We start from the raw sequence: 25,497 nt of genomic DNA on the forward strand, positions 1-25,497 counted from the left end.
GCTTTCCTGGGAAGGCAACTGAAGTGTCTGTAGGCCACCATGGAGTCCTGGTAGTGTGATTGCCTGTGGGTTATACATTCATTGAAGGGGGTTTCAAGATCTTTGTAAAAACTACTTTCTTATTGGCAGATATTGTCTAAAATATAAGTTCAGATATATAACTCTTGGACAACTACCTTTTAACAAGTTATAAATTTCTCTAAGTTGTGGAGCTCTTCCTGAATCTAAGGAAGCTTTAACTACTTCTCTGAAAAGACTTATGGGAATTGGTAGTTCTTGACATTTTTTAGGTTAGCAATCAGTTAATATTTATGTATCCTTTTTTTTCAGAAAAACAATAGCATGCACTTGCTTTATACCAACAAATATTTTTATGTAGTTCCAAGATGTTTATGGATTCCAAAAAGCCCATCCAGAGACCCTCATGTTAACAGTCCTTGATAGACTCCACCCATCTCTGGGTGTATATAATAATTCCTTGCATTTAAGTGGACAAGAATGTTCACATCCGTTGTAATCTTCTGTGACCTTTCACGTCCATTGTGACCTTCCCTGTAATCCAGAGAGGTTAGGGCTGAGATGTTTAGCTGAGAAAGCAGCTGTTTTCCTACAATACTATCTTTGTAAATTTCTTAACCAACTTGCCTAATCATGATTTTGTGTTTCTGAGACAATACTCATTCTGTGTCTTAGTCAACAAAGATTTGAGTATAACTCATTTGTGACTGAAGGCCTCAGAATTTTCTTAGAATTTCGGTGCTTCTTGATCATATATAATTGTCATTACAGCTTCAATATGCAATTGTATAATTTACAGTATTAGCCAAGGCTTAGAAATAGAACTGCAAGCTTTGATGGGTTGAGTGATAGAAACCAAAAGCCTGTTGGATTTATTTTTTACTTTTAATTTTTTAATTGTAGTTGAATACAATGTTATGTTGGTTTCAGGTGTACAATATGATGATTCATCACTTATGTACACTGTGAATTGATCACCACTATACGTTTAACATTTGTCTGTTCACCATACAAAGTTATTGCAATGTTATTGACTGTATTCCTTGTGCAGTACATTACATCCCATGGCTTACTTGTTTTGTACCTGGAAGTTGGTACTCTTAATCTCCTTCACCTATTTTGTCCTCCTCCCCAGTCCTATCCTCTCTAAGCCAAATGGATTTTTCGAATTCAGGTGTTTTCCAGTAGCTCACATTATGAATAATGCTGCAGTTTAAATGTTGTGCATATGTATTTCCATTTTGTTTGGAGTGTATCTTCAGCGTAAATCCTAGAAGTGAATTATTGAGTTTAAGGATAAATGTTTGTGTAAAGTGAAGTGAAAGTATTAGTCACTCAGTTATGTCTGCTTCTTTGCGATCCCATGGGTTGTAGGCCCCAGGCTTCTCTGTCCATGGAGTTCTCCAGGCAAGAATACTGGAGTGGGTTCAGTTCAGTTCAGTTCAGTCGCTCAGTCATGTCCGACTTTTTGCGACCCCATGGACTGCAGCACGCCAGGTCTCCTGTCTATCACCAACTCCTGAAGTCTACCCAAACCCATGTCAGTCTAGTCGGTGATGCCATCCAACCATCTCATCCTCTGTCATCCCCTTCTCCTCCTGCCCTCAATCTTTCCCAGCATCAGGGTCTTTTCAAATGAGTCAGCTCTTCGCATCAGATGGCCAAAATATTGGAGTTTCAGCTTCAACATCAGTCCTTCCACAGAACACCCAGGACTGATCTCCTTTAGGATGGACTGGTTGGATTTCCTTGCAGTCCAAGGGACTCTCAAAAGTCTTCTCCAACACCACAGTTCAAAAGCATCAACTCTTTGGTGCTCAGCTTTCTTCACCGTCCCAACTCTTCACATCCATACGTGACCACTGGAAAAACCATAGCCTTGACTAGACAGACCTTTGTTGGCAAAATAATGTCTCTGCTTTTTAATATGCTGTCTAGGTGGGTCATAACTTTCCTTCCAAGGAATAAGCGTCTTTTAATTTCATGGCTGCAATCACCATCTGCAGTGTTTTTGGAGCCCAGAAAAATAGTCAGCCACTGTTTCCACTGTTTTCTCATCTATTTGCCATGAAATGATGGGACTGGATGCCATGATCTTAGTTTTCTGAATGTTGAGCTTTAAGCCAACTTTTTCACTCCCCTCTTTCACTTTCATCAAGAGGCTCTTTAGTTCTTCTTCACTTTCTGCTATAAGAGTGGTGTCATCTGCATATCTGAGGTTATTGATATTTCTCCCAGCAATCTTGATTCCAGCTTGTACTTCTTCCAGCCCAGCGTTTCTCATGATGTACTCTGCATATAAGTTAAATACGCAGGGTGACAATATACAGCCTTGACGTACTCCATTTCCTATTTGAAACCAGTCTGTTGTTCCATGTCCAGTTCTAACTGTTGCTTCTGACCTGCATGTAGGTTTCTTAAGAGGCAGGTCAAGTAGTCTGGTATTCCCATCTCTTTGAGAATTTTCCACAGTTTATTGTGATCCATACAGTCAAAGGCTTTGGCATAGTCAATAAAGCAGAAATAGATGTTGGTTACCATTCCCTTTTCCAGGGGATCTTCCAGACCCAGGGATTGAACTCCAGTGTCCTGCATTGGAGGCAGATTCTTTACCATCTGAGCTCCAGAGAAGCTAATGTATATGTAATTTTAATAGATATTGCCAGATTTCCTTCTATGAGTGTTATAAGCTCCCCATCCCAAGCACTGTATGAGTGCCTTGGTTCATTGTCATGCTTTTGAATCTTTGCCAGTCTGTTGGGTCTGAAATCATATTTCAGTGTAGTTTTAATTTGTATTTCACTTACTTAGACTTAATTGGAAAATCTCTACTTGTAAAAGCTATCGTAAAGCCAGTACCGCAACATAACTTAAAATTCGAAGGTGCTACTCAAGAACATTTTGTGCTTATATTTGGCCAGTCATGTCCTTTGAGCATGGGCTTCCCAGGTAGTAAAGCACCACCTGCCAAAGCAGGAGGCAGCAGGAGATGCGGGTTCAGTTCCTAGGTCGGGAAGATTCCCTGGTGGAAGAAATGGCAACCCACTCAAGTATTCTTTCCTGGAGAATCCCATGGACAGAGGAGCCGGGCAGGCTACAGTCCATGGGGTTGCAACAGAGTGGGATACTACTGAACGACTGAGCATGCATGCATGACCTTTGAAGAGACTAAGAAAACCTCAGTCAGTAGAAGACCAGTGTTTTCTCTGAGTGGGGAATAGGGACTTACTGGTTAAAGAAAAGAAGGCTTTTTTTGGAGCTATGCCTTTACATTTTTTCCATTTTCTCATGGTCCTTGTAGGTTGGCCAGGTTCATGGTGGATTGATGGGAATTATTCAGAGAGCCATGGTCAAGGCTTGTCCACATGTCTGGTTTGAACGCTCAGAAATGAAAGATCGACACTTGGTTATTAAGAGGTAAGCAGTGACATTAGTTGGTATCCGTTGGGTTGGCATAAAATCTTGGTCTTCCCATCAAAGAGGGCAGCCAGCGGTACTAAAGGTTAACACTAAAACTAAGGGTTAAAACTAAAATATATGGACCTCTGTTTTGTGGTTGGCCATTTCCGGTCAGCCACCTGTCTTAACTGGATTTAAAAAATTTTGAATTCTGTAGTCATGGTGGTATAGATGATGTGATTAGAAGACCCATACATTTACATTGCCCTGACTTAGGTTCCAGTCACTGAATTTCTAAAACTGAAAATTACTACCTTGAATGTAAATAATTGGTAATGGTTGGCTGAATAAATAGATAGATGGTTGATTAAGTATTTGCTGGATGTTATCACCTACACGCATCTAGAGATTGACAGGCAAAAAGGCAAACTGGTTGTCTGAAAAGGCCTTACAGATAGCTGAGAAAAGAAGAGAAGTGAAAGGCAAAGGAGAAAAGGAAAGCTATAAGCATCTGAATGGAAAGTTCAAAGAATAGCAAGGAGAGATAAGAAAGCCTTCCTCAGCAATCAATGCAAGGAAATAGAGGAAAACAATAGAATGGGAAAGACTAGATTTCTTGAAGAAAATTAGAGATACCAGGGGAACATATCATGTAAAGATGGGCTTGATAAAGGACAGAAATGGTATGGACCTAACAGAAGCAGAAGATGTTAAGAAGAGGTGGCAAGAATACACAGAAAAACTGTGCAAAAAAGCCCTTAATGATCCAGAGAACCATGAATGGTGTGATCACTCACCTAGAGCCAGACATCCTGGAATGTGCAGTCAAGTGGGCCTTAGGAAGCATCACTATGAACAAAGCTAGTGGAGGTGATGGAATTCCAGCTGAGCTATTTCAAATCCTAAAAGATTGTGCTGTGAAGGTGCTACACTCACTATGCCAGCAAATTTGGAAAACTCAGCAGTGGCCACAGGACTGGAAAAGGTCAGTTTTCATTCCAGTCTCAAAGAAGGTCAACACTAAAGAATGTTCATACTGCCGTACAGTTGCACTCATCTTACATGCTAGTAAAGTAATGCTCAAAATTCTCCAAGCCAGGCTTCAGCAATATGTGAGCTGTGAAATTCCAGATGTTCAAGCTGGATTTAGAAAAGACAGAGGAACCAGAGATCAAATTGCCAACAACCACTGAATCATTGAAAAAGCAAGAGAGTTCCAGAAAAACATCTAATCTGGCTTTATTGATTATGCCAAAGCCTTTGACTGTGTAGATCACAACAAACTGGAAAATTCGGAAAGAGATGGGAATACCAGACCACCTGACCTCCCTCCTGAGAAATCTGTATGCAGGTCAAGAAGCAACGTTTAGAATGGGATATGGAACAACAGACTGGTTCCAGATTGGGAAAGGAGTACGTCAAGGCTGTATATTGTCATCCTGCTTATTTAACTTATATGCAGAGTACATCAAGTGGAATGCCCAGCTGGATGAAGCACAAGCTGGAATCAAGATTGCTGGGAGAAATATCAATAACCTCAGATATGCAGATAAGACCACACTTATGGCAGAAAGCAAAGAAGAAATAAAGAGCCTCTTGATGAAAGTGAAAGAGGAGAGTGAAAAAGTTGATTTCAAACTCAACTTGCAAAAAACTAAGATCATGACATCTGGTCCCATCACTTCATGGCAAGTAGATGAGGAAACAGTGGAAACAGGGAGAAACTTTTTTCTAGGGCTCCAAAATCACTGTAGATTGTGACCGCAGCCATGAAATTAAAAGACGCTTGCTTCTTGGAAGACAAGCTATGACCAACCCAAAAAGTGAAAAAAGAAAGTGAAAGTTGGTCACTTTCGTCATGAAAAGTGTCCGACTCTTTGTGACCCCATGGATTATATAGTCCATGGAATTCTCCAGGGCAGAATACTGGAATGGGTAGCCTTTTCCTTCTTTAGGGTATCTTCCCAGGCCAGGGATCGAACCCAGGTCTCCTGCATTGCAGGTGGATTCTTTAGCAGCTGAGCCACAACCAACCTAGACATCATATTAAAAAGCAGAGTCATTATTTACCGACGAAGGTCCATCTGGTCAAAGCTATGGTTTTTCCAGTAGTCACGTGTGGATGTGGGAGTTGGACCGTAAAGCTGAGCCCCAAAGAATTGATGCTTTTGAACTGTGATGTTGCAGAAGACTCTTGAGAGTCCCTTGGATTGCAAGGAGATCAAACCAGTCAATCCTGCAGGAAATCAGATCTGACTATTCATTGGAATGACTGATGCTGAAGCTGAAACTCCAAGTACTTTGGACATTTGATGTGAAGAGTTGTCTCATTGGAAAAGACCCTGATGCTGGGAAAGACTGAAGGCAGGAGGAAAAGGGGATGACAGAGGATGAGATGGTTGGATGGCATCACCGACTTGATGGATATGAGTTTGAGCAAGCTCCAGGAGTTGGTGATGGACAGAGAGGCCTGGCACGCTGCAGTAGTCCTTGTGATCACAAAAAGTGGGACACAACTGAGCAACTGAATTGAACTGAAAGGCAGACAGAGCTAGCACTCTTTATGGAACAGGAGAGGGAACTTCTGGGTCTTGGAGTGGAGTTAAGCCACCAGAAACCTTTGTTTGAAGCAGCTTTTTGCCTGAGACCTTTAACTGGAGGCACTTGAGTCGTTGCTTCTGTAAATATGATGGTGGGCTACGCTTTTAAGAGTGAAATGGCACATACCTATTGAAATGTCTTTAAGGTTAGAGAACTGTTCCCTGTCTTGTGATTGTTGAGCAGTGGTGTGCACGCTGGCAGTTGCCATCTGTCTATCTCAGCTTTGCTAGCTCTTAATGCTTGTTTAGAAAGGGACCAACTTGAGTTTATTTCCTTTCTCTTCTCCTTATTGCTTTACAATTATATTTGTGTTAGTAGAGAGTAAAGAATACCAAAGAGAGATTGGGATTGATGTATGTACACTACATGTGTAAAATCGCTAGTGGGAAGCTGCTGCTGTGTAGTACAGGGAGCTCAGCTCAGTGCTGAGTGATGACCTAGAGGGTGGGATGGGGGTAGGGTGGGAGGGAGGCTCAAGAAGGAGGGGGTATATGGATACTTACAGCTGATTCACATTGTGGTACAGCAGAAATTAACACAATATTGTAAAGCAACTGTATACCAATTTTAAAAAATTTGCAGAGAAAAGATACCAAAGAGGATTCCCACCTCTCTCTTTTCGAAGGTCTAATTTAGATCCTTTATTTTTCTTCACAGACTAAAAGAACATATTGCTCATAAGAAAGAATTACCCATATTAATCTTTCCTGAAGGTGAGAAGTGGTATTGCTTACCAAGCTTATGGTTGATAACAACAGGTACCCAAAGTATATGGGGAGCTGGATTGTTCTGGAGCTGGCATTCTTAGTCCAGATTTCTGCTCTCCTTTAGGAAAGGCATGGCCTCTCTGAGCCAGTAATTCGCTGCTTTCTTATGAGGTTTGATGGAAGTCATGGTACCTTTTTGATCTCAGAACTTGTTTCTGGGTAATGAAGTTTGATGGACTTCCCTGGTGGTTCAGATGGTGAAGAATCTGCCTGTAATGCAGGAGACTCGGGTTCGATCCCTGGGTTGGGAAGATCCTCTGGAGAAGGAAATGGCAACCGACTCCAGTATTCTTGGCTGGAGAATTCTATGGACAGAGGAGCCTGGCGGCTACAGTCCATGGGGCCCCAAAGAGTTGGACATGACTGAGTGACTAACAATTCCACTTTTAATGAACTTAGATAGGTATTGTCCATAACTTTATAAAGGTTCTTATTTTAAAATATATTGAAGTTGCCATCTGTTGTGAAGAAATTGTATCTCTAGAGTAGTCAACAATAAAGTAAAATTTGTTGTTAAACCTGCTTGCTGCTGCTGCTAAGTCGATTCAGTCGTGTCTGACTCTGTGCGACCCCATAGACGGCAGCCCACCAGGCTCCCCTGTCCCTGGGATTCTCCAGGCAAGAACACTGGAGTGGGTTGCCATTTCCTTCTCCAAAGCATGAAAGCGAAAAGTGAAAGTGAAGTCATTCTTCGCAACCCCATGGACTGCAGCCTTCCAGGGTCCTCCACCCATGGGATTTTCCAGGCAAGAGTACTGGAGTGGGTTGCCATTTCTGTCTCTAGTTAAACCTGCTTAGAACTGTTGAATTACTACTACTTAAACAGGAGTTAATTTGTAAAATGATAGCATTTAAAATATCTGTAATTTTTAAAAAGTCTGTAATTTTGATGTGACCTGAATATTTAAAATTATTTATAACAAAATATTTCCTTTTTAAATTGACTGCTTTAATTCACTCCCTACCGATGTCCTTATAGGAACTTGTATCAACAATACTTCAGTCATGATGTTTAAAAAAGGAAGCTTTGAAATTGGAGGAACCATCCATCCAGTTGCCATTAAGGTAAGACAGATTATCCACTCTCACACCCCTCCCTGCCAAAGACAGTGACTTGGTCACTTTATTTTGATATAATTTCAAACTTAAGATTTGCAAAAATATGGAATACTTGTGTGCTCTTTGCTTCCCTAGTTGCTCAGATGGTAAAGAATCTTCCTGCAATGCAGGAGACACGAGTTCAATCCCTGAGTCGGGAGGATCCCCTGGGGAAGGAAGTGGCAACCCCCTGCAGTATTCTTGCCTGGACAATTCCATGGACAGTGGAGGCTTATGGGCTACACAGTTCATGGGGTCACAAAGAGTTGGGCACGACTGAGCGTGTGCTCTTTATTCATATCCACTCATTGTTTACATTTGTCCCATTTGCTTGATCCCTTTTTCTGTCTATTGATATGGATATAGGTATGTAGCGGTAGGGGGATACTATGTGCCAAGCCAGTGTCTGCCTACTGAGGACACTGTGATAAGCAATCAGACACTATTCCTCCTTTCACCCACCTTCCAGTGAAGTGGGTAGACAGATATTTAAGAATCATGTCAATAACCCTCCAGTCTAAGTGCTCTGAGGCTCTAGTCAGGGGAGTTTTCCTGGCCTGGTTTATTCTTTATTTTGTTTCTTTTCTTTTGTTAAAAGTTTCATTGGAATATAGTTGATTTACAGGTTGTGTTTCAGGTGTTCCGCAAAGTGAATCCACTCAGTTATACATATATCCAGTCTTTTAGATTTTTTTCCCATATAGGCTGTTACAGAGTATTGAGTAGACTTCCCTGTGCTATATAGTAGGTCCTTATTAGTTATCTGTTTTCTATATAGTAGTGTGTTTATGTCAATCTCAGTCTCCCAATTTATCCGTCCCCTCCTTTACCCCTGGTAACCATAGGTTGTTTTCTACATCTTGTTTGCTCTTTGGATCCTTTATTTTACTTTTACTTTACTTTACTTTGGATCAAGTAAAGTAGCTTCTTTTTTTTCTTTTTGGAGGTGGGCAGGTCTGATAGATGTTTGGCCTGTCACGTACTGGCATGTAGAAGAGAAGCTGCCATTTAATTCCTAACTAGAATGCATTTTCTTTTCTCTTTTCTCAGTACAATCCTCAGTTTGGTGATGCGTTTTGGAACAGTAGTAAATACAACATTGTGAGCTACCTGCTTCGAGTGATGACCAGCTGGGCCATCGTCTGTGACGTGTGGTACATGCCCCCCATGACCAGAGAGGTATTGCATAAATAACAGGCGCTTTATCTAATTAGGTGACGGCATCAGTTGAAGTTGGACTTTCTGCTTTCTCAGCAAAAGAGTCATTAAAAAAATGTATCTAGCGCTCTGCAAAGTCACGCTGGTTTTAGATCAGGAGAATTCTTTTCCATAATAGTTTTTACCATTGTTGTTGGTTTATTGAACCTACAGATACTGTTGAATGTTGTATCTGGAATAAGTCTAGTAAAGAGCATAATGTATATATGTGATAAAGATATTAAACAAAAACAGCACTGCATTTTCTTGATGGACAAATGATATTTGCTATAATTCAGAATAGAGCATATTTGAGTTAAAAATGTGAACATTATACTTTAAAACAAATCTAAGTAATTGTGAGACATTTGAAAGCATTATTTGAGAGCTCTATCTTCAGGGTGTACTGGTAATTTTTTATTCCAGGAAGGAGAAGACGCAGTCCAGTTTGCTAACAGGGTTAAGTCTGCTATTGCTGTACAAGGAGGATTGACTGAGCTTCCTTGGTAAGAAATTTTTCAGAAGTATTATTACTTAAAAAAAATGTCATTTATTATGCTTATTAGCTGGAGGTTTAGCTGACATTGACAGTGGTTTATACAGCATAACGATGGCTTAAATAAGATAGAATTTTATCTCCCATACTTCATCATAGGCAGCCTAGACTGGTATAACAGCTCATTTTGTATTGATCTTCCATTCTCAGTATGGTCCAAGACGACTGCCCAGTGAGTACAGTAACATGACTAGCAGGGAAGAACTAAAACAAGAAGGATGCATTCATGTGTTTAAGAGCAAAAGCTGGAAGTTGGACATACCACTTCCACTTCTATCTGTTGACTCGAACTCAAGTCACGTGATAACACCTTGCTGCAGAGGCGGCTCAGAAATGTAGTCTTTGTTCTGCTTGGCCACAATAGTGGCTCAGTCACGTCCCACTCTGCAAACCCATGAACTGGGGCTTGCCAGGCTCCTCTGTCCATGTAATTCTCCAGGCAAGAGTACTGGAGTGGGTTGCCATTTCTTTCTCCAGGGGATCTTCCCGACCCAGGGGTCAAACCCGGGTCTCCATTGCAGGCAGACTCTGTACTGTCAGAGCCACCAGGGAACCTCCTGCTTGGCCATATGTTTAGCTAAAATTTAGGGATCTTTCACTGAAGAAGAAAGTGGGATTGGATTTGAGGGAAATGGATCTTTGAAGCAGGGGGCAACTTACACACTTGTTTTTATTTATCTCCAGCTGTAATTATATTAAAGAAAACTTAAAAACTTGACAGGAAATAAGTGAAATATTTTAAGTATGGATATCTATGGCTTTAGTTTTGTGTTTTTTTTAAGAAAGAATATAGGTGAGAGTGTTAATCTGATCAGGCTGCCAGAACAAGCTCCCATAGATTGGGTGGCTTAAGCAACAGAAATTTATTTTGTCACAGTGCTGAAGGCTGGAAGCTCTCTGGTGTGTCTTCTTACACGGGCACTGTTCCTGTCTTGAGGGCCCATCCCTGATGACCTCATCCATACCTAACTGGCTCCCCAAAGCTCCATCTCCAAATAGTGTATTATTGAAGGTTAGGGCCTCAGTACCTGAATTTTGGGGGGCACATGCAAACATTTAGCCTGTGTCAGTGAGGGTTGAATATCCCTAGGTTATAATGGGAGATTAAATTTGTATATACACGCACTGTATTAACATATTTAGCACAAAAACAGTCCATTCATTAAGTCCTGTGCGTTTAATAAAGTCCCTGCTATCTATCTATTTGGTGTTTTGAAAACACTTGACATGAGAAGTTCACTAGAGGCAATTTTGGGAGTGTCTTGGAGCAGGATGTGGCTAGCCAAGTCAGGCTGTCAGCTAGGCAGCCAAAACCTTCTGAACCGGCAGAGGGACCCAGAACTGCTTAGGGATTAAGCCTATGGAAGAAGGGCTGCCTGGCTTCTTATATACCCTTTAATGCAAGGGTGGGGGATATCTCTAAAATAATTTCATCAATTCACGTATCTTGAACACAACTAATTTCACCCAGGAAAGTCTAATTAACAAGCCACTAACTTCTGCAGTGAAAACACATTTCTAAATTCACTATGCTAATTAACAAAGCTTGGAAATTTGATGGGAGATCAAGATAGTGGAAGCCTTATTGTGGCACCTCTGGAGGGTGGCCTTCTGATTAAATGCCTGGCTCACTGCTCTGGGGCTACGAGTTCTTGATTTAGGGCAACTCCCTGAACTATGGTTAAGATAGGTTAGGACTAACATTCTTATTATACTCTCTAAACTGGAATATGTGAAACTAAATTGCAGACATCCTACTGAAACCAGGTGACCCAGAGTGGGACTTCAGTCCATGTGGCTGGGACTTGAACCCCGCCTAAACCTAGATTGGGGCTTGAGCCCACGGTCTTAACTAGAATCACTCACCTGATGTCTGGGGTTACTGAGGCTCAGGTACTTTGTGTCTCAGTGCAGAGGAAATTCAGTAAGAGGCAAAAAGTAGATACGTTACTATAGGATAGTTGAGGAAATGCAAACGGGCGGGTTGCCTGTCCCATAATTTAAGTGGTCTACAATTTTATAATCAAAGAAAAAGGAGGGAGAGGAAAAGACTGTCTTCTCTGAGTAGAGGTCAGGCTTACATCATTAGCGCCTCCTTTGTATTGGGCAGGAGAGTGTCTGACCCTACGAGGTCAAACTGGGACTATCATAGCTTATTCAAATCAGTAGAAGGGTGGTAATGTTTTCCTTTCACCTATGACCTGGGGAATGTCTCATGCTTTTTTATTTATGGCTTTATAGCAAAACAAGCCTGCTTCATTCCATGATAATCCCATATTTTCTTGAGCAATCATTAACTTACAGTGGTCTCCCCAAATTTTCTAAGTTTCTCTATCTATAGTCCCATACTGAGACCTTTACAACTACCCGTTGTTGTTTAGTCCCTCCGCATGTCTGACTCTTTGTGATCCCACAAACTGCAGCACTCCAGGCTTCCCTGTCCCTCCCTATCTCCCAGAATTTGCTCAAACTCATGTCCATTGAGTTGGCGATGCCAACCAACAATCTCATTCTCTGTCGCCCCCTTCTTCTCCTGCCCTCAGTCTTTCCCAGCATGAGGGTTTTTTCCAATGAGTCAGCTCTTTGCATCAGGTGACCAAAGTATTGGGGCATATTCAGGGTTGATTTCCTTTAGGATTGACTGGTTTGATCTCCTGTAGTCCAAGAGACTCTCACGAGTCTTTTCTAGCACCACAATTTGAAAGCATCAGTTCTTTGGTGCTCAGCTTTCTTTATGGTTCAACTCTCATATCTGTACATGACTTCTGGAAAAACCGTGACTTTGACTAGATGGAGCTTTCTTGAGCAATCAGTCTCCCAAAGTTTCCTCGGATTCTGTATCTATTTATAGTCCCCTGCTGGGACCTTTACAACTACCTGTACAAGTATCCTATTCTATCCTTATCACTGCCATCAAGAAATGAACAGACTTACCAATGCTCCAGTTTACAGATATCTTAGTGACCCATGTTCATATGTATAACTGGCTTCCTCTTCCTCGTCCATTGTTTTTTATTCTTTATCCCCCTTCCTTTTATTTGACATCCTAACCCTGTTCCTGCCCTGAAGCCATTATGAAAAGCTTTGGATCTGTAGCCTCAGATACCAAGAAAAGGAAGAAAGCCTTGAGAAACTAAAGGAGCCTAAGGGAGTTAGCTCCAGGACAGACTGTCCTCAGCCAGATTGGCCTGAACGGAATGGCAGAAATGATCCTCATAGTTTTAAAATTGCCTTTTATCAGGCTATCTGCAGTTTTATAACAAAAAAGTTAGTTTTAATTACCTAGACTCTTCTTTTAAAAGAAAATAAGTTCACTGCCTTTCCGGTTGTATTTATCATTCATCTGTTGGGTATGAATTAACATGTCTAGATTCTCTCCACCCCCCCACCAGATTAAATGATAACTTAATTGAAACATCTTTTTAAAAATTATTAGGTGACTATTTTTAAAATTTATTTATTTTTGGCTCTGCTGGCTCGTTGCCACAGGTGGGCTTTCTTTAGTTGTGGTGAGTAGGGGGTCTCTCTAGTAATGGGGCATGAATTTCTCATTGCAGTGGCTTCTCTTGTTGCAGATGTCAATTTAAAAAGATGCACTACGTGAGAGTTGCAAGTTAAGTTTTATTTAGGGTGAAATGGGGACTGTAGCCCAGGAGACAGTACCTCAGACTGCTCCGAGAGACTACTCCAAAGAGGTAGTGGGGGAAGGTCAATATATAAGATTTTGGTGAATCAAGCACTTTACAAAAGGCTTCCTGCTCGTCATGAAGAGCTGATGTCATCATGAAGGGACTTTTAGATTTTCTAGATATGAAGAGATGCAAAGATTGGGATCATGAAATCAGTTCCTGAAAATATCTAACTATCTAAAGGCCTGTTCTGTCAGATTCTGTGGAGCACAGAGTGCCTCACTGTCCACCCTAAACTCCCTCGGGTTGTTGAGTGTCAACAGCTGCAGCAGCACAGGGTTCAGGCTCCTCAGAGGCAGATGGCAAATGCTCTTGTTGTTGTTCACTTCAGTTCAGTTCAGTCGCTCAGTCGTGTCCGACTCTTTGCGACCCCATGAATTGCAGCACACCAGGCCTCCCGGTCCATCACCAACTCCCAGAGTTCATCCAAACCCATGTCCATCGAGTCAGTGGTGCCATCCAGCCATCTCATCCTCTGTCGTCCCCTTCTCCTCCTGCCCCCAATCCCTCCCAGCATCACAGTCTTTTCTAATGAGTCAGCTCTTCGCATGAGGTGGCCAAAGTACTGGAGTTTCAGCTTTAACATCAGTCCTTCCAAAGAACACCCAGGACTGATCTCCTTTAGAATGGAATGGTTGGATTTCCTTGCAGTCCAAGGGACTCTCAAGAGTCTTCTCCAACACCACAGTTCAAAAGCATCAATTCTTTGGCACTCAGCTTTCTTCACAGTCCAACTCTCACATCCATACATGACCACTGGAAAAACCACAGCCTTGACTAGACGGACCTTTGTTGGCAAAATAATATCTCTGCTTTTCAATATGCTATCTAGGTTGGTCATAACTTTCCTTCCAAGGAGTAAGCGTCTTTTAATTTCATGGCTGCAATCACCATCTGCAGTGATTTTGGAGCCCCATAAAATAAAGTCTGACACTGTTTCCACTGTTTCCCCGTCTATTTCCCAGGAAGTGATGGGACCGGATGCCATGATCTTCGTTTTCTGAATGTTGAGCTTTAAGCCAACTTTTTCACTCTCCTCTTTCACTTTCATCAAGAGGCTTTTTAGTTCCTCTTCATTTTCTGCCATAAGGGTGGTGTCATCTGCATATCTGAGGTTACTGAGATTTCTCCCGGCGATCTTGGTTCCAGCTTGTACTTCTTCCAGCCAGTGGCAGATGCTCTTGGCAAGTGCCAATCTGTAGTTGAGACAGAGGATGGGCTCTAGGCGCACAGGCTTCAGTAGTTGCAGCACATGGGCTCAGTAGTTCAGTGCACGGCTTAGTTGCCCCTCGGTATGTGGGATCCTCCCAGACCAGGGATCTAACCTGTGTCCCCTGCATTGACAGGTGGATTCTTAACCACTGGATCACCAGGGAAGTCCTCAATTGTATCATCTTAAACTGGCTTTTATATTCAGCTGCTGCCCTCCTTAAGAACTAAGATCTCCTGCCATTGCGAAGGGGAATTGAATAAAGCTTTGAAGTCTCTAGGGGGTGATGAGTCACAGTTGGAGTGCTTAGAGCAGTGGCTCAGATGGTAAAGCATCTGCCTGCAATGCAGGAGACTCAGGTTCTATCCCTGGGACAGGAAGATCCCCTGGAGAAGGAAATGGATGGAGGAACCTGGTAGGCTACAGCCCATGGGATCGCAAAGAGTTGGACCTCACTGAGTGACTTCACTTTTACTTTCTTTAGAAGGGAGATGCTCAGGATTTTCAAGGACAGATGTCGATAAAGAGATTTGTTGCCTGTTTTGGCCTGGACCCCAGAAAAGGAGGAATGGCCTTTCCTCTGGCCCTCCCTCCCTTTCTTAGTTCTTACCAACCAAGCTGGATGGCATCACCAACTCGATGGACATGAGTTTGAGTAAGCTCTGGGAATTGGCAATGGACAGAGAAGCTGGGTGTGCTGCAGTCCATGGGGTCACAAAGAGTCGGACATGACTGAGCAACTGAACTGAATTGGTAACTCAGCTGGTAAAGAATCTGCCTACAAATGCAGGAGACCCCGGTTCGATTCCTGTGTTGGGAAGATCCCCTGGAGATGGGATAGGCTACCCACTCCAGTATTCTTGGCCTTTCCTGGTGGCTCAGACAGTAAAGAATCCACCTGCAATGTGGGAGACCTGGGTTTGATCCCTGGGTTGGAAAGATCCCCTGGAGGAGGGGATGGCAACCCACTCTAGTATTCTTGCCTGGAGAATCCCCACGGACAGAGAAGCCTGGTGAGCTACAGTCCATGGGGTCACAAAGAATTGGACTTGATTGAGCCACTAAGCCCCGCACACATTGCTTTTATGTAAATTCTGAAGAGTAAGAACTCAGAAAGGGAGGGAGAGCCAGAGGAAAGGCCATTCCTCCTTTTCTGATGTCCAGGCCCAAACAGGCAACAAGTCAATTAGCAACGTCTCTCCTTGAGCAGCCAAAACAGGCAACAGGTCAGTTAACCAACATCTGTCCTTGAGCAGATGTTGAGTGGTACCAGGGAAGCCCCTAAATGCTGTGTATAGGGAGAAGCATCTCCTGTGGATAAAAGAGGCTCTTGTGGACAATTCTGGAGGTCTCATGACAACTTCTAACCTTATTTCATGGAAATTTACTACAGCTGACCCCCTGGAAGATTTGTGGGCCGAAGTCCATTTTTAAAGTTGAGGACTTTGTGGTGGACCATGTCTTAGTTTTGACTCTAGAGGCCTGAACGTTACAGCGTACTCAGGCTGTCTTCTGTTTGTAGGTCAAGTTCTGTCTTCACGGCATTGAGTTCACTGGCTAACCTGTGAAACACCCATCATCATTAGAGAGCACTTGGTAAACATTCGTACTTAGCTGGGTTAAAATTAAACAGGCAGAGTATAAAGTAAGCACTTTCTTGGTCCATGGTCTCCTGGGAATTAAAATCTAAAGTGTGAGATTAGGAGAGAGTGGATCCAGATAATCCAGTCTTCTTCCAGGTCTTCCAACATGTTGTTTCTTTGTATTGTCAAAAGGAAGAAAGACATACACAATCCTTTTAACTTTGGCAGGTGTGATTTTTACCACCCCCGAGAGAGTTCAAAGATTCATAGGCTCTGAATTAAGGAATGCTGCTTACATAGGCACTGTGATTGGTTAAATACCATTTATGTTTTTGTTGCTTGTTTTATTTATTTTTAGTCTCTTTTGGAATATGGAAGATTATCAATACTTACAATAGAGCACTTTGAATCAAAACATGACTTGTTAGACACAGGATTAGATTTGAATCATGAGCACATTTCTTGTTGAGGAATTTACCCCATGCCCACCCCCACACATAGCACCTTCATCATTTCTTATATGTGTATTTATAGTGAGACCAGGGAAGCCCAGTAACTCAGACAGTAAAGTATCTGCCTGGAATGCAGGAGACCTGGGTTTTGATACCTGGGTTGGGAAGATCCCCTGGAGAAGGAAATGGCAACCCACTCCAGTGTTCTTGCCTGGAGAATCCCATGGACAGAGGAGGCTGGTGGGCTACAGTCCATGGGGTTGCAGAGAGTCGGACATGACTGAGCGACTAACATACACATAGGCTGATTTAGATGAAAAAATCTAGTACTTGGCTTTCCCTGGGGAAAAAGATAAACAGTCTGAGTTTTAATATAGCATCCAAATATGGAAGATAGCAGCCCTAACTTCTAAAAAGAAACTGAGCTGTGAAATTGTGCTTCAGTTCAGTTCAGTTCAGTTCAGTTGCTCAGTCGTGTCTGACTCTTTGCGACCCCATGAATTGTAGAACACCAGGCCTCCCTGTCCATCACCAACTCCCAGAGTTCACTCAGACTCACGTCCATCGAGTCAGTGATGCCATCCAGCCATCTCATCCTGGGTCGTCCCCTTCTCCTCCTGCCCCTAATCCCTCCCAGCATCACAGTCTTTTCCAATGAGTCAGCTCTTCGCATGAGGTGGCCAAAGTACTGGAGTTTCAGCTTTAGCATCATTCCCTCCAAAGAACACCCAGGACTGATCTGCTTCAGGATGGACTGGTTAGATCTCCTTGCAGTCCAAGGGACTCTCAAGAGTCTTCTCCAACACCACAGTTCAAAAGCATCAATTCTTCAGCACTCAGCTTTCTTCACAGTCCAACTCTCACATCCATACATGACCACTGGAAAAACCATAGCCTTGACTAGACGGACCTTTGTTGGCAAAGTCATGTTTCTGCTTTTGAAATTGTGCTTAATTCTTACCAAACATCAAAGAGATTGTTCCTTCCTTTAAGTAACGCAGGTCTGGTTAAGCGGTAGAGCAGAGACTGAAATCTGGGTCTTTCTGCTTCCGAATCCATGGTACTTCCCCTCCTCTCTGAGTGTCTGCTCAGCGCCATGGCACTGTGCAGCATGTATGAGGAGGTAACCCTTTGAAATCGTTGCTGGGAGTATTGATGTGTCTTTCTGTTCTCAGGGATGGAGGGCTGAAGAGAGCCAAGGTGAAGGATGCCTTTAAGGAAGAGCAGCAGAAGAATTACAGCAAAATGATTGTGGGCAACGGATCTCTCAAGTCGGAATTGGACTGAATGCCATCCATGCTTTCCAGAGCTAGTCCTTAGAGATGGAACAGGGTGGAGATTGTTTTTTTTTTTTTTTTTTTTTTGGCGAGGGGAGGAAGGGAGTGTGTTGTTTTGTTTTACTTTTTTTTTTTTTTTAATTGTTAACCTTTCTGCAGGATGGTTGTCTCTACCTCCTCATGCCAGAGGCGGAACCCACGGTGCCCTTTTTGGCTTTTGTTGGTACAGCATTAGCCGTATGAACTGAAAAGCAGTGTACTGAGTTTGAACTGATTCTGCCTTTTGTGACATGACTGTGGCCTTGTGGATTGAATGACATATTTGTACTGGAAAAAGTTCTTCTAAAACACTTTGGAAACTCATTGTGTTTGGAACTCATTGAGAGGGCAGTTCTCAACAAAATACTCCAAACTCTGTTCACAATTCGTTTTCACACGCCCTTCCCTTCCCACTTTCCTTAATCACTTAAACAAGAATTGCACATTAGGTTCAAATGGCTCTCATGGTTTTGTTCTGCTACAAGGTTGAAAAGAAAAATGGAAGACAGTCTTTAGGAGAAAGGACAGCTTTGTGGCCCCTTGATCTGAAAGTTGAAAGGAAATTAAGTATTTTTTACTGGCGTGTTAGAAGAGACATCCTATTTGGTGAGCTTTACCAAAGAAAAGTGAATCTACATTATAGTGAGAGCATATTTATATGTAGGTGACTTTCAAATAGACCTATGTTAGCCAGCAACTGGTGATAAAGCTTTTAGTTTTCCATGTTTCTATAGTAAAGATCTCTACCTGACGCCTCTCCCATCTGCTGATTTGTTTGATCCATGTCACCAAACACATTTCAAAGAGGAAGAGCCTCTGACAACCACCACCAATAGAGTTGGGGGTGTTGTGAGTGAAGTGGGTGTTGCTGTTCCTCCCCCATCACCCCTTTGTCCTTTAGTTCAGAACTTTCCCATTTTCTTAAACAGGAAAATAAGTGGTAAAATTACCTTTTGGAATCTGAGCCTTAAATCTTTTAAAGGGGAAAATCAGTGTTTCCCGACTGTGCAGCATAAGCAATGTTGATAGCAATATAGTGCCGTCAGAGTGTTATTTCTCTTCTGGGAACCATGTACAAAATATGACACTGTCTTACGGTGAATATAAATGAATTCTATATTTCTAAACGTGTGTTGTGTTATTTTCTCCATACCTCAACTCTCTTGCCTCCTTTTGATTTTGAGTAAGTTAAATTTTTTCATATTACAATCAAGGATTGTTTATTTCCTCGTTTCAGTGATATAGTTAGATTTTATCAGATTGCCACGGCTAGAAAATGAGAAACACGGACCATTGGTTTTGGTGTGTTTTTTTCCTCTTTTTTTTTTTTAAGCTAAGTTTGTCTGGACTCTGACTCTTGGACCTTGTCTAGTGCAAAACATAGACTTCGGTTGTTTTGCAAATGAATGCAGGCCCTTCTCTCTTAACTTGAGACAGGCCTGCCCCAGCACTATCAGTGTGTATTCTTCTCATCAAGCCACATGGATTTGATCCCAAAGGAAAATTTGTGAACAGGTGACCATCACGGTCAGCTAGCCTTCTCTTCTCACTTCCCCCCATCTTTTTCCTTGGTTCTTGCTTTAACCTTTGCCCCCACACCCCCAAAAAACTCTCCTGGATGGTAAGCTTTGACCTCAAATCAGTGAATTTGTATGTTGCAGTGACTCTTTTTTTCTCAGATTTCCTTTTCTTTTTGCTTGTCATGTTCAATACAGCTTGAATTAATAAACTCATTTTATTAATTAGGTCAATTCTCAGAAAAGTTGGGAGAACAACTAACAGTTGTTTTGTTTGGATACTGATAATACGTATCTTTCCAAGGGCACCATGAAAGCAGTAATGCTATCACATATTCACTAGAAAATCTAATGCTGTTTTTTTATCAGAATATAATTGCTTTACAATGTTGTCTTGGTTTCTGCTGTACACGGTGAATCAACTATATGTATAAATATATCCCCTCCCTTGAGCCTCTCTCCTCTGCAAAACCCGCCCCCACCCCCCACCATTCCACCCCTATAGGTCATCACAGAGCACCAGAACCTTTGTCTTATAAGTTTTTGACTTACACAACTAGTTTTCAAGTTGTTTTAGGAATTACAGTATTACTGACAACATGTTTTTAGAAAGCAAATACTGCTCAGATTTAGCTTATGTTCCCTAGAACACCTTTTTTTTTTTTAACTTGCCTTTCTTTGTATATTATCCCCAGTTTAGAAATATTGTGCCCAGAGTTCAGTATTCCTTGGACTTCTGTAACTATTGGTATATGAAGGGTAAGCAGGATTTGGTAGAAAAAAATCCCGTTAGATAAGCCGTTTCATCTAACCCTTTCATTGAGTCTTGTGATGGGCCGTCACCTAAAAAAATGTGATGGCCCTTTTATTATTCCTACCCTTTGTTGTCTTGGTGACCTTTATAGACACTGGGTTTCAAGAACACCAAGGGTTTCTGACACATCCTGGCACATATTGGGATTCGATGAGCAGCCATGTCTGAATCAGCAGATAATCGTCAGAGCATAGGGGAAACAGTCTTGAATCACAGCCTGGTGCAAAGAACAGTGGTGAGGAAAGTTTTCTAGTAGAGGCAGACTTGCCAAAGTTTAGTCGACTTGGTGATTTGCATATGCTACATTTCAGGCATTCTATTGATATCTGGAAATACACAAGAAGGGCTGTTGGTTTATCGTGACTACAGATAATGTACTGGGGTTAGGAGGGCCACCTCTGGACCAGAGTTGGTCTCAGTAGCTGTTTCTAAAATATGATACTTTTTTAAGTGTGGTACTGCAGATCTAACCTGTTTCTTGCTGGGTCTAGTGGCTTATGATAGGAGACCACAGGGAGGATGAGGTGTGAAAACAAGGGACCTTGTTAGGAACTTGACAAAAGCTGTATGCTTGCCTTTTTTTTTTTTTTTTCGAATACTGGGTTCCAATGGATTGATGCTACTGGTATTTGATGTTATTTTTTTGAGTAATGGTTTGGTTCGGTTCAGTTCAGTTCATTCACTCAGTCGTGTCCGACTCTTGCAACCCCATTAATCGCAGCACGCCAGGCCTCCCTGTCCATCACCAACTCCCGAAGTTCACTCAGACTCATGTCCATCGAGTCAGTGATGCCATCCAGCCATCTCATCCTGGGTCATCCCCTTCTCCTCCTGCCCCCAATCCCTCCCAGCATCAATCTTTTCCAATGAGTCAACTCTTCGCATGAGGTGGCCAAAGTACTGGAGTTTCTGCTTTAGCATCATTCCTTCCAAAGAAATCCCAGGGCTGATCTCCTTCAGAATGGACTGGTTAGATCTCCTTGCAGTCCAAGGGACTCTCAAGAGTCTTCTCCAACACCACAGTTTAAAAGCATCAATTCTTTGGCACTCAGCCTTCTTCACAGTCCAACTCTCACATCCATACATGACTACAGGAAAAACCATAGCCTTGACCAGAAGGACCTTAGTCGGCAAAGTAATGTCTCTGCTTTTGAATATGCTATCTAGGTTGGTCATAACTTTTCTTCCAAGGAGTAAGCGTCTTTTAATTTCATGGCTGCAATCACCATCTGCAGTAATTTTGGAGCCCCAAAAGATAAAGTCTGACACTGTTTCCACTATTTCCCCATGTATTTCCCATGAAGTGATGGGACCGGATGCCATGATCTTAGTTTTCTGAATGTTGAGCTTTAAGCCAATTTTTTCACTCTCCTCTTTTACTTTCATCAAGAGGCTTTTGAGTTCCTCTTCACTTCCTGCCATAAGGGTGGTGTCATCTGCATACCTGAGGTTGCTGATATTTCTCCTGGCAATCTTGATTCCAGCTTGTGTTTCTTCCAGTCCAGCGTTTCTCATGATGTACTCTGCATAGAAGTTAAATAAGCAGGGTGACAATATACAGGCTTGACGTCCTCCTTTTCCTATTTGGAACCAGTCTGTTGTTCCATGTCCAGTTCTAACTGTTGCTTCCTGACCTGCATACAGATTTCTCAAGAGGCAGTATGGTTAGGATGAGATAAAGAGTCATAAAGACATTTTCTAATTGTGACTGTAGCACTAATCAGCTTTTCGGCCTTAGACCAATTACTGCTCTGATTCTCATTTGTCTTTTTATTTATTGTGAAATTCTAGAGCACACACAAATATTTGTGTGTGCATTTATGTGCAGGTATACTTTTAAGGGCAATGATAAAAACAAATACTTTGTTATTGGCATATTTGTTACCAAGCCAAGAAGTAGAACATGACTGTATCCTGGAAGGTATGAAAAATTCACTGTTATTCCATTTATAGTCAATGGACAGTAGGGTTCTTTTTAGTGTATTGAGACATGCTTGTGTATCTCTTGTTAGACATGCTTAGGAGTTTCTCTAGTTGGATGTGTAGTAGGAATTAGGATTGTTCTAGGATAGGGTATAAGCATTTCAACTTTAGCATTGAAACAGCCATACATTTTCAAAAAGTTTGTACCATTTTACATAAATTACACTATCAGCACTACATGAAAGCAACATTTACATTTAGTAACATATTTGAACTTTATTTTTAATCTTATTTTGTGCTTTCTTGTTGTTTGTTGTTTTGTCGCTAAGTTGTGTCCAACTCTTCTGCAACCCCATGGATTGTAGCCTGCCAGGCTCCTCTGTCCGTGGGATTTTCCAGGCAAGAATACCAGAGTGGGTTACCGTTTCCTTCTCCAGGGGATCTTCCCAGACTAGGGATTGACTCTGAATCTTCTACATTGGCAGGCGAGTTTTTTTTTTTTTTTTTTTTTTACCACTGAGCCACCAGGGAAGCCCTGTTTTCTTTCTTACATTTTTAAAAATAGCTCTCTCTCTCCTTCTTGCCCTTTTTTGGGTTTATTTCTTTTTCCATTTTCTGTTCTTAAATTGGGGTTTAATGGTCTTGTTTTCGTCTGTGGTTACTTTATAAATTTTAACTTGTATACTTACCAGCGTCTGAAACTGATCACTATCCTTATACTCATGAATAAAACAGGGACTTAGAATTCCAATCATTCATTCCTTCTTTCAATTTATATGCTATTATGCATTTAAATTACTTATATAATCACAAAATATCATAATCATTGTTGCCATCATAATCTTTTTTGTAATTTTATATAGTCAGTGTTTACCCATATGTTGACTGCTTTGTTATTCCGTACCTCTTTTATCTCAGTCCGTCCATGTGGGATCACTTTTCTGATTGAGAGTCTCTTGGTGGCAAATTCAGTTTTTGTTTTTCTGAATGTTTATTTATTTTGTATACATTCTTGAAAGTTTTTGCTAGATGTAGAAGTTTATGTTCATATCAAGTTATTTTTCTCAAAAGACGTTAAGGATCATCCCATAGTTGCTACTGAGAAGTCAGCTATGAGGCATGATTATTACTTCTTTGAAGGTAGTGTTTCTTTGAACATATTTAAGGTGATTTGTTTTTGCTCTTTTACCACTTTGCTGGGATGTACTCAGTGTGAGTCTCTTGTTATCTGTCTTGCTTGTGACTTGACTTCTCATCTGTGGTTTAGTATTTTCCATCAATTCTCAGATACTCCTTTCCATAATGTTTCTGTCCCACTTGCCCTCTCCTGTCTTTTTAGAAGTCTGATTAAGCAAGTGCTAGACTTTCTCACTCTATCCTGTATGTCTCTTAACCTCTCTTTTTTATACTTGCCATTTCTTTGCCTCTACCTAGACTTCTTTCTGGAGAAGGCAATGGCACCCCACTCCAGTACTCTTGCCTGGAAAATCCCATGGATGGAGGAGCCTGGTAGGCTGCAGTCCATGGGGTCACTGAGAGTTGGACACGACTCAGTGACTTCACTTTCACTTTCATGCATTGGAGAAGGAAATGGCAACCCACTCCAATGTTCTTGCCTGGAAAATCCCAGGGATGGGGGAGCCTGGTGGGCTGCCATCTATGGGGTTGCACAGAGTCGGACACGACTGAAGCAACTTAGCAGCAGCAGTCCTTTCATTGAGTCTTTAATTTCAGTTTTTATAGTTTTCATTTTTATGAGTTATATTTGATTCTTTTTATTTTTTATGAGGCTGCAAGGTATTTTATTAAAGATTTTAAAATATAATTCTTTAAAGGGCGTATTGCTTAAAATCACAGTGTTTAATATTTTTTTAATTAAAATATAGTTTTATATTCATTTCAGTTTTACAGCATAGTGACTCAGTATTTTCACAGATTATACTCCATTAAAAATTATTACAAGATGTGCTTATCCTTGTTGCTTGTCTGTTTTAAACATAGTAGTTTGTGTCTCTTCATTCCATGCCCTCAGTTTGTCCTTCCTCCTTTCCTCTCCCCGTTGGTAATCACTAATTTCTTTTCTATACCTGTTAGTCTATTTCTGTTTTGCATATACATTTTTTTTCTTTTATTTTTTTGTCTAAATTGCAGTGTAGTTGATTTATAATGTGTTAGTTTCAGGTGTATAGCTAAGTGATTCAGTTGTTCACATATCTGTATCTGCATCTATATATGTCTATTTGTTTCAGATTCTTTTCTAAGTTATTATAAGATATTGAATACAGTTCCTTGTGTATTTGATTCTTTTTCAAGAGTGCTTACTCTTTAGTAAGTTTTGGAGCATCTTATACATATAGATTTTGTATGTTTTTCCACCTATTCCAAAGTCTTACATCTTTCTTGAGTCTGAGTCTTTTTTTTTTCCCCCCTCTGTGGCTTCTCATTAAGGGAGTCATTTCTTGTGTGTTTAGAGAGTTTTCATGATGATGTCATCTTTGGAATTATCTTCAAGCTTCAGGCCTTCAGATCAAGGATAAGCAAACTATAGCCCATAGGCTGGACCTTGTGCAATTTTTTTTAAAAATTTTGTAAGATTTTATTGGAAGATAGCCACACCTGTTTGTTCACTCACTGTCTATTTGCTTCTGTGCTACAACTGCAGAGCTGAGCAGTTGCAACAGTGACCGGATTGCCCACAATGCCTAAAATATTTACTCTCTGGCCCTTCACCTGGAATGGTTTGCCTACCTCTGTTCTAGGGTACAGTCAACCTGGCACCGCTTTATACAAACTGACTAGCTTGAGATTTATTGAACCATGTATATAGTGAGAGTGTGGCTTGTCAACCCAAATGAGGTCATCTGGTGGTTTTGAATTCTCTGCCTAATGTTTTTGAGATTCGTCCATATTGTTATGTTTATGAGTAATTCTTTTCTTTCAATTGCCAAGTGGTTTTAAATCCTTAGGGGGAAATTATTTTTCCCTTTCACTTAGCACTAAGGTTTGACAGGCAATTTATTGGGCTGGCATCTGGGAGTGAAGGATGGGTAATTTCTTCTTTCTCTTTACTTAAAAGATGTGGTCCTATGAGATCTCACCCTTCAAGGAAAGAGTTTCTAGTTAGACTTCTCACCTTGGGCTGGTCTTCAACTTTCTATCTGGTCCCTTAGGTCCTTGTTGTGGTTGCTCAGTTGTGTCCGACTGTGATCCTGTGGACTGCAGCACACCAGACTTCCCTGTCCTCTACTATCTCCCAGAGTTTGCTCAAACTAATGTCCACTGAGTCAGTGATGCCATCCAACCATCTCCTCCTCTGCTGCCCCCTTCTTCTCTTGCCCTCAGTCTTTCCCAGCATCA

At 41.4% G+C, this 25,497-nt stretch overlaps 1 protein-coding gene across 4 annotated transcripts in view; it reads left to right on the forward strand.

The window, feature by feature from the left end:
• The window catches only part of GPAT3 (glycerol-3-phosphate acyltransferase 3), a 63,712-nt gene extending 44,699 nt beyond the window's left edge, over positions 1-19,013 (forward strand). For all 4 annotated transcript variants that reach the window (XM_069594585.1, XM_069594588.1, XM_069594584.1 and 1 more), the window contains exons 8-13: positions 3,320-3,435; positions 6,676-6,731; positions 7,765-7,850; positions 8,934-9,062; positions 9,507-9,586; positions 17,746-19,013. In XM_069594585.1, the coding sequence (XP_069450686.1) occupies positions 3,320-3,435; positions 6,676-6,731; positions 7,765-7,850; positions 8,934-9,062; positions 9,507-9,586; positions 17,746-17,857 (579 nt within the window). In that variant the 3' untranslated portion in view covers positions 17,858-19,013. The remainder of the gene's footprint in view (positions 1-3,319; positions 3,436-6,675; positions 6,732-7,764; positions 7,851-8,933; positions 9,063-9,506; positions 9,587-17,745) is intronic.
• The last annotated feature ends 6,484 nt before the right edge of the window (positions 19,014-25,497 follow it).

The sequence above is a fragment of the Ovis canadensis genome, chromosome 6, assembly GCF_042477335.2.
Source record: "Ovis canadensis isolate MfBH-ARS-UI-01 breed Bighorn chromosome 6, ARS-UI_OviCan_v2, whole genome shotgun sequence".
Taxonomy (NCBI): domain Eukaryota; kingdom Metazoa; phylum Chordata; class Mammalia; order Artiodactyla; family Bovidae; genus Ovis; species Ovis canadensis.